The following is a 12,267-nucleotide window of genomic DNA, read 5'->3' as shown; positions in this document are numbered from 1 at the left end:
CTGTCATGGCTCAGAGGTTAACGAATCTGACTAGGAACCATGAGGTTGTGGGGTTCGAACCCTGATCTCGCTCAGTGGCTTAAGGATCTGGCATTGCCGTGGACTGTGGTGTAGGTCGCAGATGAGGCTCGGGTCCCATGTTGCTGTGGCTCCGACTCGACTCCTAGCCTGGGAACCTCCATATGCCACGGGAGTGGCCCTAGAAAAGATAAAAAGACAAAAAAAAATAGCATTCATTTTAATAATTTAATGTATCCAAGACATTTTAACATGTAGCAAACATTAAATTATTAATATTTTACCTTTTTTGTACTAAAGTTTGGAAATATAGTATATATTTTACACTTACAGCACATCTCAGAACTAGCCACTTTTTTTTTTTTTTTTGGTCTTTCCTGGGGCCGCACCTGCAGCGTATCGGGGTTCCCAGGCTAGGGGTCCAAATGGAGCTGCAGCTGCTGGCCTACACCACAGCCACAGCAACACCAGATCTGAGCTGTGTCTGTGACCTACACCACAGCTCACGGCAATGTCGGATCCTTAACCTGCTGAGCGAGGCTAGGGATCAAACCTGCAACCTCTCATGGTTCCTAGTTGGATTCGTTAACCACTGAGCCACGACAGCCACTCCAGGACTAGCCACATTTTAAGTGCTTGGTTCCCATATGGGGCCAGTGGCTGCTGTATTCTACAGCACAATTCTAGATGTTTTGATATGATAGTCGAAATATTACATCAACATTAGTCAACTTCCTCTGTATTTCACAGTTCCCAGACTCATCCCTTTAACTCGATAAGACTGTTTTGGGGAGATCTGCCTGCCTGTTCAGCGTGGCCCTCCCTGAGACTGCAGAGGGTCTAAGAATTTTGTTAAGCGTCGTGGCAGCTCACCAAATGGGTAAAGCGTAATTGAGAGACACATTATGATAAAGATACCTGAACCTCAAACTAGAGAAAGTGGGCCTATGATAATTAGAATCTCTTCTCCTTTATCACAGATACAATCTACTTCATTGAGTTAAATCAGTATAAAGGAAATACCACTCGCTGGTACAGTGATCCTTGCCTGGGCGTTATTTTGCCCCCAGTATCTGGACACATTTTTGATGAGAACAACTGATGTGTGGTGGTGGGAGGCCAGGGGTGCTACTAGCGTTCTATAGTTTGTGAAACAGCGTCCACAACAGCAAATTATTTGGCCCAGGTGTCAGTGGTGCCAAGCACAGCAGTGCCCTGCACTTGCAGACCAAGAACTTCCAAGTTCTTCTTCCTTTTTCCTGAATTGTTACATAGTCTCTATAGGGAGTATGTGTTGTATTTTGTTTGTTTCTTTGTTTCCTTTTTCTTTTTTGGCCACCCTGTGGCACATGGAGTTCCCTGGCCAGGGATCAGATCCAAGTGGCAGTTGCAACCTACACCACAGCTGTGGCAACACCACATCCTAGAACCCACTGTGCCAGCCTGGGGATCATCTGCATTTTTTTTTTTTTTTTTTAGGGCCACACCCGTAGCATATGGTGGTTCCCAGGCTAGGGGTCTAATCGGAGCTACAACTGCTGGTCTACACCACAGCCACGACGGGAACTCCTGTTTTTGTTTTTTAAATTTAGAGAATCTCTTTATTTTCTCTTTATTTTCTAAGAAAGAAGCAGTCAGCTTTGAAAGTATTTCTGTCTGAGTATATTTGTTGACTAGCTAGATTCTGCCCATAACCATGAGGAATGGGTCTTGAAAACTTTTTCTCTAACCTCTTCCCTTTGGGAAAGTGGTGAGACTGCATTTCCTCTATACCTCCCCTTCCTCAGACCTCTCTTTTCCCTGGGACCATTTTACTTTCAGTAAAGGCAAGTCTGTTAAAAAGAAAATGAGCATTTGCAAGGCCACCAGAAAGGTTATTGCACTTCGTAAGGTCTGTTGGGATTTTTGAGTGTTCTGGCAGTGATGGGGGTGTTTGGTTGTGATGACTCCCTTTTAGTGGTCCATCATGAGGAATGGTTTACTCAGAATGTTATCACCTCCAGTTTCCTAATGTCTGTGACTCAAGGGGCTGTAACTTTGATTCTTCACAAATTATGTTAAGTAGAAATCAATCCAATCAGTCAATCTGAAAATGTTCAGATTATAAACATTCTTAGTTGTCCTCCCACAAGTAATCATACTTGCTGGTACTGGCCTTTAAAGTTACCTGTGGGCTGTTATCCCCACTGCATCCTCATTACTGCTGGTGTTTCTTTTGCCTCCCTTCATTGTGTTTTGATGGCAAACCACATAAATGAACTATAACTAACTACCTCAGGCTGAAGGCAGTGTAGTAAAGTCTGTCTGGGGACTCTTATATTTGGTGGGAATTTAGAGATCCAGCTTAGAAAGGGGGAGTGGTCAGGGCAGCTCCTCTGGCCTTACCTCTTATTAGCAGCTAGGATGAGTTTTGTACCCCGTAATGGCTGACTTTCTTAAGAAGGTTCCAGAGATCTGTGCCCCAGGCCCTATTGCAGTGAGGACAGAGGATCTGGAGCCAGCCTTCCATTGTGTAAGGAGTAGCAGGGTTCCAAAAGGTGCTTTTAGAAAGGGAGCAGGCTGAAACAAAACAAAAAGGCCATTTTCCACATCGGTGTTTGTGGGATCTCCCTTCCTCCCCAGACTAGAGGCCCTCTTGTGTAGAAGAGTATATTAAGCATTTAGCCTTTTTGTGACAATCAGAAATGACTGTTGCTGCAGTGATGGATGGATTGTATTTGTATTTGACTACAGTAGATGTTTTCTTTATTCACTTTCTAGTTTGGGGCAGTGTTCTTGATAAGTAAGGTTGATAAATGACTGAATTCGTTAATGAAAATAACCATACACCACCTACAGTATATGTTAGCTTTTATGAATTGTCCAGGAAACCTAACCATATCCATACTGTTGCAATGAGGAAAGGAATTCTGATTTTTAAAATGATAGAAAATAAGCCTTCCTTTTTAAAGTCCAGGGTTACTTTCCTCTGTCTTTTCATAATCTCTCTGGGATGTGTTCTAACTAATAATGCTGTGTATTATGAAGGGATAATCTTTTATTTCACCTAAAATTCGTAATATTATAAGGACTTAAGAAATACTGAAGTTCTAAGTGAAAATGTCCTTGGCTAATAAGGGTAGTTTCTTCCCCTGGCCTGTGTATTGAAACATTTACTTTGAATTTAGCTAAAATGGGTGAAGTGACATTAATCAGCACCTCTTCTTAGTATGTGACAGTTACTATTTTTTCCCACTCTCATTCGTGTCCATCATACAGGGTTTCACTTCTGAGTAAATGGGAATTTTCTTCCCTGTTTCAGGCCGGAGCCTCAACAGAAAGCTCCCTTGGTTCCTCCACCACCGCCTCCGCCACCACCACCACCTCTGCCAGACCCTACACCCCCAGAGCCAGAGGAGGAGATCCTGGGGTCAGATGATGAGGAGCAGGAGGACCCCGCAGACTACTGCAAAGGTGATGCGCTTGCCTCCCCACTGGGCCACCTGGGAAAGGACAAGGGGACTTGATGATGCAGACTACTCAGTCTTTATGAAATTAGCCTCTTGATGTCAATGTCATTTTAAATTCTTAGGTGATTAAATGTATAATGATGTACTTCTCGTGTGGCTCACAACATAACTACTCAGCTTTGCTTCGGCAGTGTCTGTGGCTTGACCCCTAGCTCGGGAACTTCCATGTGCCGCAGATGTGGCCACTTGTTAAAAAAAAACAAAACAAACTATGGAATGATATCAGAAAGTATAAGAGGAGGTCTCGTCATGGCTCAGTAGTAACCAATCCGACTAGTATCCATGAGGACGTGGGTTCAATCCCTGTCCTTGCTCAGTGGGTTAAGGATCTGGCGTTGCTGTGAGCTGGGGTATAGATCGCAGACACTGGCTCAGATCTGGTGTTGGCTGTTGCAAAGCTCCGATTTGACCCCTAGTCTGGGAACGTCCATATGCCATGGGTGTGGCCTTAAAAAAAAAAAAAAAAAAAAAAGCTAAGGGGGAAAAAAAAGCTAAGAAAGGAAAGAAAAAAAAAAGTGTAGGAGGTAGTGGGAGGACAATTTGTAAGAGAGAAAATATATATGTACATACCTACTCACTTTGGGTACTTTGAAGAGGATTTAAATCTGCTGGTAGAATTAAAGATGGTATAAAGCAGGACAGTTAAAGATAAAAACATAATAAACCATCTGAGAAGAGCATAAAAAATGGAAGATGTCAGGCTCATACAGGGAGGCAATTTAGCTGTTGTTCACTGTGTCGGATATAAGTTTTATGGTTGCTAAGACTAACAAGGAACTGTTCCTTTCTCTGTGTAGCATTGAGTTACATAGTATGCATTGTCTATGGAAAGAAAGCCTGCACGTTTGTTTACAGAGACACACTTTTTCTTGGCATTGTACTCAATGAAAAAGATATTTTGTGGATTCTCCCATTGTGTGACATTATTATGTTTTCAGCTGTGATTTCACAGAATACATAGAAATTATTCCCATGGAATATTCTTGTATTGATGTTTCGTAAAGACCAAGAGCATATAGCTGACTCCTAAAAGGCAAGCATCTTGTATGATGAATATTCAGAATAGGTTGATCCAGACTCCGTACTCTGTGTAGACTGCACCCCAAGAATCTAGGAAAAAGGAAGAGACAGTCCATTTACTGCTTCTTTGGTACTTAAGTTACTCATTTGGACTTTACTTCCTTCTAATAGAATATAATCTAATAGAATATAATCGTAGTCTGGAATTCTTAACTTCTGACAAGTTGAGAAGATATTTATTTGCTACAAATTGAGGAAAATATAAATCACATTCTATACAATGTAATAAGAGATGGCAGGCGCACTCAGGCCATAAAGCATTAATGACTGTGGCTCTGTTGTATTTTAGTATCAATTTTTCTAGCAATTGCAGGCCGTTTATATTCTGGTTAAGGAACAATGTACTTTTTATTTATCTTTTAAGAGGAACAGAAAGTTGGAGTTCCCGTCGTGGTGCAGTGGAAACGAATCCGACTAGGAACCATGAGGTTGTGGGTTCAATCCCTGGCCTCGCTTAGTGGGTTAAGGATCCAGCATTGCCGTGAACTGTGGTGTAGGTTGCAGACTTGGCTCGGATCCTGCGTTGCTGTGGCTCTGGCATAGGCTGGCAGCTATAGCTCCAATTAGACCCCTAGACTGGGAACCTCCATATGCCACGGGTGTGGCCCTGAAAAGACAAAAAGACCAAAAAAAAAAAAAATTAAAAAAAAAGAGGAAGCAAAAGTTATCATTCTGCTGTGCAAGTTTAAGAAGGAATCTTCCACTCTAACCCCATTCTTCCATAGGTGTAGATTTCTATGCATAGAATCAGTGTTTTCCTTAGAAAATGGAATGTTGATCTCTAGCATTTATATGAGTAGTGATTATCACCCCAAAGGTCTGTACATTATAGTATGGAAAAGAAGATGTTTTCTATCCTCCCTCTTAATCTGCATTTCTTGGTTTAGAAATAAACTTAAATGATGAGATGTGGATAGTTACTTATTTAGTTTTTAGGGCTGCATTTGTGGCATATGGAGGTTCCCAGGTCGAATCAGAGCTACACTTGCTGTTCTTCTCCACAGCCAAAGCAACACCAGATCTCAGCTGTGTCTGCAACCTATACCACAGCTCAAGGCAACGGCCAGATCCTTAACCCACTGAGGGAGGCCAGGGATCAAACCCTCAACCTCAGAGTTCCTAGTTGGATTTGTTTCTGCTGAACCAGGACGGGAACTCTGTGGACAGTAATTTTTTAATTTTGCTGATTAGGCCGAAGCATTAGATTGGTCTGAGGGACCTGCTTCTTTAGCACATAGGCTCCACCACGCTGAAATGAGAACTGCCTGCCTCACACCTGGCTCTTCACTGTGTGGCCAGAGATTTGCTAACAACACTCTCATCCCTTTACTGCCTTTAGGGACCCCTCAGAATGAAATACAGGGCTATGAATGAAGGATTCATATGAAGGTCAAGTTTAATTTTAGGTAACATTCACTCACTTCTAAACATTGTAGAGTATTAAAGTCAGCCTCACTAAAACTTGTTTGAGATGTTAAGTTTCCTTTATGCTCATGCACACATCTTCTGTTAGAATTTTGGTATGTAACTTGTGCCCTCTAGTCAGCATTGCATGAGACAGATGCCTTACTCTGTATATTTCGTGGTAGAGACCATAACAGTAGGATGTACTGGTTGTGGCTTAGCGGAAATGAACCCAACTAGTATCCATGAGGATGTGGGTTTGATCCCTGGCCTCACTCAGTGGGTTAAGGATCTGGCATTGCTGTGGCCTTGGCTATGGCTGGCAGCTGCAGCTCAGATTTGACCCCTAGCCTGGGAACTTCCATATGCTGCAGGTGTGGCCCTAGAAAGCCAAAAAAAAAAAAAAAAAGAGAGAGAGAGAGAGAGAAACTGACGTAAATGCATTCACGGAGCCCATGGAATTTATTAAGAATGTCTGGGAAAAGAACTGTGCCTGACCCCCACCTCTTGCCCCCAGTAGAATAGATGATTTTCTGTGTTGAAACAGTTGAGTTTAAGTTACAGACATAATGCTTTATCACCCCTGAGTACTTTTTTGTATCTTGCCTGCAATCAAGTTACATCTTCCAATGTCAATCACAATATGAAGATCAGGAACCTGATGTTGATACACTTCTACCACTCAGTCCTTGGACTCCATTCAAGTTTTGCCAGGTGACCAATATTATCGTTTATGTGAAACTGATGCATTGCAGCAATGCATTGCATTTTGTTCTCCTAGTCCTTTAATCTGGAACAGTTCCTTAGTCTTTGCTTGGCTTTTATGACTTTGACTTTGGGGAGGGGGGTGCGTTTTGGCTGTTCGGCGGCATATGAAGTTCCTGGGACAGGGATCAGATCAGAGCCACAGTTGTGACCTAAGCCGCAACTACGGCAATGCCAGATCCCTAACCCACTGCGCCAGGCCAGGGATTGAACCCTCATCCCAGGGGCTCCCAAGACGCTGCCAGTCCTGTTGCACCACAGTAGGAGCTCCTGACTTTGACATTTTTGGAGATGTAGGCCAATTTTTTATATGTTTCTCAATGTGGAATATCAAAAAATGTTATTGTGTAGGAAGTTCCCATTGGATCTTTGTGTGTGTGTGTGCACGCGCGTATCTTTTTTGCCATTTCTTGGGCCGCTCCTGCGGCATATGGAGGCTCCCAGGCTAGGGGTCAAATCGGAGCTGTAGCCACCAGCCTACGCTAGAGCCACAGCAACACGGGATCCGAGCTGTGTCTGTGACCTACACCACAGCTCACGGCAACGCCGGATCGTTAATCCACTGAGCAAGGGCAGGGATTGAACCTGCACCCTCGTGGTTCCTAGTCGGATTCATTAACCACTGAGCCATGACAGGAAGTTCCCATTGGATCTTATCAGATAGTGCATGGTTTGGATTTATACCGTTACAGTTGGTGTCAGTCTCTTGTTCAAGAGGGTGTCTTCCTGATAGCTCTACTGTGAAGTTATTCTCCCCGTCTGCTAATTAATAAATATTTGATTGATTGTTAGTTTGAGGCTATGTAAATATCCTTTTGTCAGGAAATTTACTTCCTTCTTCCTCTCTTTTCCCTCTTTACTATCTGTACCTCCCACCCATCCGTCTGTCTATCTCAGGTGGACTCATTCATGGATTTACTTTTTATTCAGTGGCTATAATCAGTTATTCTCCTTACTTGTTTCGATGCTGAAAATTTCCCAAATTGGTCATTAGGAACCCCTTCAGATAGATTCTATATCCTTTTGAAAAGTCCCTATCATTCTTTTCTGTTCTGTACATTATTTTTTTTGCTTAATATATATTAGAAGTCACTCTGTTTCAGCACCTACAAAGCTGTTTCATTTGTTGGATTATTTACTCTTTTTTAGTATAGTGTAAGTGTAAAAGCTTTTTTAAAAAAAATTTAAACATTTTTAATACAATTTTAAATGTTACTTTTCATTTACAATTATTGCAAAATAGTGGCTCTGTGGCTGGAGCAATCTTATACTCAGTAGTTTGCACCTTCTACTCACTCACCCTTATATTGTTCCTCTCCCTCCCAACTGGTAACTTCATCTCTTTCCTATTTCCATGAGTCTGCTTCTTTTTTGTTTTATTCACTAGTTTGTTATTTTTTTTTAGATTCCTCATATAAATAACATACAGCGTCTGCCTTACTTATTTCACTTTGCATAATTCCCTCTAAGTCCATCCGTGTTGCTGCAAATGGCAAAATTTCATTCTTTTTAAAGACTGATTAGTATTCCATTGTGTATATGTGTGTACATTCACACCACATCTTCTTTATCCATTCATCTGTTGATCTGTCATTCTTTTAACATCTATCATTCTTTAAATCCTTTCTTACTTTCAAATAAGATGTTCCTGGTTCATTTTTTATTTTCCTTGCTCCAGCCTTGGATTCAGCTCTTTCTACAAGGAGCTCTCGTTCCTTTTGGTGAAGAATAGTATTTAGAAAACAAGTTCTGGGCATTAGATGAGATTATAACTCTTAGGGTGTCACTGCCTTCAGCTCTCTTAGCACAGAGCTAAGGATAGACACTTCCTTTATGTTTATATATATATTTCTAAATATTTATTTCTCTTTTTACTTACAGATATATTAAAATCCTTGAGTTTAATGTAATATCTCATTTCCACTCTAGTATCAGGGGATTTAGCCCAGTTTTCTCACTTCTCATATCTAGGGTTTCTTTCTTTGGCACTAAGAGACTAAGCTGTCATTATCCTAATTATGTTTACTTAAATTTGATTAATATCCTTGTATGTAAGGAGTCACCCGTCATCATTACTGCCATTTTGGTTATCTGTCCCCTTTCCTAATTACCTAGCTTATTTATGATTACACATCCCTTGTTGCTTGGCATTACCTAATGACTGTGGAGTGGATTGTTCAGGAAGGAGGAAGGGGAGGCATGGCTTTCATAGTCTAAGGGTATGTTTTCTATAGTCCGTGGAGCTGTCTTATCTCTATTCTGTCACTTCACCTCTCCTCTTGTCTCCTTTGACCTCATGTTTGGAGAACCTCTGCCTCGCCAGCCACTTCTCAGTACTCCTAAAGTAAAATAAGATACCAACAAAAACAAAATACACCATATCTTTTATCTCCCTTTACAAAAGATATTTTTGGTCATAATGGGAGTTAATGGTATTTTGGAGGGCAAAGTGTGGAAGGTCACCTGGGATTCCATCACCCAGCTATAGCTGCAGTAAGCATTTGGGTTCCTGTTTTTCTAAGTCATTCACAACTGACCAAATTATATCTTAACTTTTTACCTCTTTACTTTTATAAGTCTTTCCTTATTCAAAACTTGTGGAACTTCTGCCTTTTTAACAAAAAGGCCACTATTTAAAGTTCTAATATTGCTCATGTATTGCTGGTTGTTCTTATCTACTGGCTTTGCCAGTTTCTGTGGACTGGGACTCCTCTTTTCCTGCCTTCACAGCTAGCATGTTCTTGTCCCAGAGGATATGAAAGACTTGGGTTCAAAACCTGGCCCTGTTGCTTTCCATTTGTTTCCTTAGACAAATTCCTTTTGTTCTATGCTTTAGTTTCATTATCTCTCCATATAACATAATATGTAACAGCACCTGTCACCTGTGATTTTATGAGGATGAGATAAATATGTAAAGTAGGACATACTACCTGATACATAGAAGATTCTGAAGAAATACAAATTTTATTTTCTTCAGTCCTGCTTTTGTTCCATCGTTCTCTTCTCAAATGAGTGCTCACCTGCACTTTTGTGCTACTACACCCTTTCATGCTGGCCTCCTTAGTGGTCTTAACTGCCTTGCTTGTGGTGGGCTTGTGTCTCTGGCATCTGTAGAGAGAGTGGTCAGCATTGCTTCTTGCTATCATTTTTTGATGTTACCTGTGGTCTTTTTGTCTGGGGCAGGAACTGTAGAAGTAGGCTGTGCAGTTTATCTGGACTTTTGCCTCCAAGCTCAAAAGGATAAAAGGGTCAGGCCCAGGTTCAGCCTGTAAATAAATAGCTCCAGGACACCCTTGTGTAATACTTGTCCACTTTTTTTAAGCATAAAGCCTCTTTGTCAGGACAAAACTTCTTCCTCTGGGGAGACTTTAGTCTAACGTGGGTTTTTCAGATTATGACCTGTACCACCTACCTCAGAACATTGGCAGGCTGCACTCTAAATCTTGAACTGGAATCCTTTGGAGTAGAACCTAGATGCTAAGTATTTAACAAGCTTCTCACCTGACTTTTCCGCACATTGAAGCTAAGGTTGGCTCACCCGAGGCATGTACAATTTTTCTAAAACTCCAAAGCCATAGCTAAGAGAAATGACCCTTCCTTTTATTCACACTGTGTGACTAATTTGCTGTGTAAGGAGAATTTCTGTTTTGAATTACCTTATGTTCCAAAAATTTCCCAGAACTCTGAGCACAGATTTGCTCCAAAGATGAGTAAATGGTAAGAGTGGGAACATTACTTTGGTATATCATGCAGCCTGCACTAACCGACTCCTCAGAGATCCTGTTTTGTGGCTCTGCTAAATCAGTTTTAGATAAGTTGACACCTCACACAGTTTACCACTTGTATTATTTCTGGAGACATCAAGTTCATCATAATTGTGGTCTGACTTGGTACTAAAATGTGTCGTTTCCTAAAGGCTTTTTAGAATCCCTAACCACATTTTATTTAGGCCCCTTCCTTATCACCACCCCTCACCAAGCCATAGCACTCATCATGATATACATTTATTTTTGTGTTTTTTTTTAATGATTTCCTTCTTCTCAGTCTGAAAGATTTTCTGTAGTCAAGGGCTATATGTCTTTTCATTTTCTTGGTGTCCTGTGGCACATGGAATTTCTGGGCCAAGGATCAGATCTGAGCTGCAGTTGTGACTTAAGCCATAGCTATGGCAGTGTTGGATCCTTAGCCCAGTACACCAGGCTGGGAATCGAACCTGTGTCCCAGCACTCCCAAGATGCCTCCGATCCTATTGGGCCACGTCAAGAACTCCAATGCCTTGGTTTTTTGTTTTTGTTTTAAATGGCTGCACCTGTGGCCTATGGACATTCCCAGTCCAGGGATTGAATCTGATCCTTTAACTCACTCTGCTGGGCTGGGGATTGAGCCCTTGCCTCCACAGCAACCTGAGCTGCTACAGTTTGATTCTTAACCCACTGTACCACAGCAGGAATTCCTGTGTGTCTTGTTAATAACCCCACTGCATTTGAACAGTCTGTTGTGTAGTAAGTATTGTTGTTGGATGAAGAAGCTGTCTCTAGGTAAGCTTCAGCTGAGGGAAAGACAGTGCGGGTGTTACCTGTGTGTCTGAGAAGGCGTGTCAAGAGTGAGAAGGTTGACATGCCATGAAGGACACACAGTCGTCAAACAGATCCTTCATTTCTGCTGTAAATTTTCTTAAAATCACCCATAGTGCTCCTGAGCTCTTATATATTGTACGTGTTTGATTGGCATTTAGATAATTTTCTGAAATTTAGACATATCTTCTTCAGAACCTAGGATAAACAATGTAAATAATTGCATACTAGAAAAATGTCAGTTGCTTTTCTTATACATAAATTGTCTTTACCCTTGTGTGTTCACTTTCCATTTGCAGAAAGTTGAGACTGGTTGAACTTTATCAGAATTTAATGTTGGTGGTTGTAAGTTCTCATTACTCTGTTTCTCTCCCCAGAATCTATGACAGAATCTTTGAAGCTATAAAAGACATGTCTAACCAATATTCCTTACATACAGTTGCCTTAGAAATGGCATCATGTAGCTCAAGTATTTTATGGAAATATAGTCTTTATTTTGTTTGCTTGTTTGTTTGTTTTTTAAATGGGCCACAGCTGTGGCATGTGGACATTCCTAGGCCAGGGATTGAATCTGAGTTGCAGCTGCAGCAAGGCTGGATTCTTTAACTCACTGAGCTGGTCCACGGATCCAACCATATCTCCACAGGAACCTGAGCCATTGCAGTCAGATTCTTTGTGTGTGTGTGTGTATTTTGTGTTTTTAGGGGCGCACCTGCGGCGTATGGTCGTTCCCAGGCTAGAGGTCCAATCGGAGCTGTAGCCACTGGCCTACACCAGAGCCACAGCAACGTGGGATCCGAGCCACATCTGTGACTTACACCACAGCTCACGGCAACACCAGATCCTTAACCCACCGAGGGAGGCCAGGGATCGAACTGGCATCCTCATGGTTCCTAGCTGGATTCATTTCCACTGCG

At 41.7% G+C, this 12,267-nt stretch overlaps 1 protein-coding gene across 7 annotated transcripts in view; it reads left to right on the top strand.

Moving 5' to 3' along the window:
* Positions 1–12,267, top strand: part of SRPK2 (SRSF protein kinase 2) — a 266,705-nt gene that overhangs the window by 173,116 nt on the left and 81,322 nt on the right. For 6 of the 7 annotated variants that reach the window (XM_047753704.1, XM_047753701.1, XM_047753703.1 and 3 more), the window contains one exon: positions 3,320–3,471. In XM_047753704.1, the coding sequence (XP_047609660.1) occupies positions 3,320–3,471 (152 nt within the window). Of the gene's footprint in view, positions 1–3,319; positions 3,472–6,585; positions 6,726–12,267 lie in introns of those variants that run through there. The other variant, XM_047753708.1, reaches the window with a different exon arrangement.

The sequence above is a fragment of the Phacochoerus africanus genome, chromosome 11, assembly GCF_016906955.1.
Source record: "Phacochoerus africanus isolate WHEZ1 chromosome 11, ROS_Pafr_v1, whole genome shotgun sequence".
NCBI classification, from domain to species: domain Eukaryota; kingdom Metazoa; phylum Chordata; class Mammalia; order Artiodactyla; family Suidae; genus Phacochoerus; species Phacochoerus africanus.
Note: the sequence above shows the minus strand (reverse complement) of the source record. Positions and strands in the feature narration are given on the sequence as shown.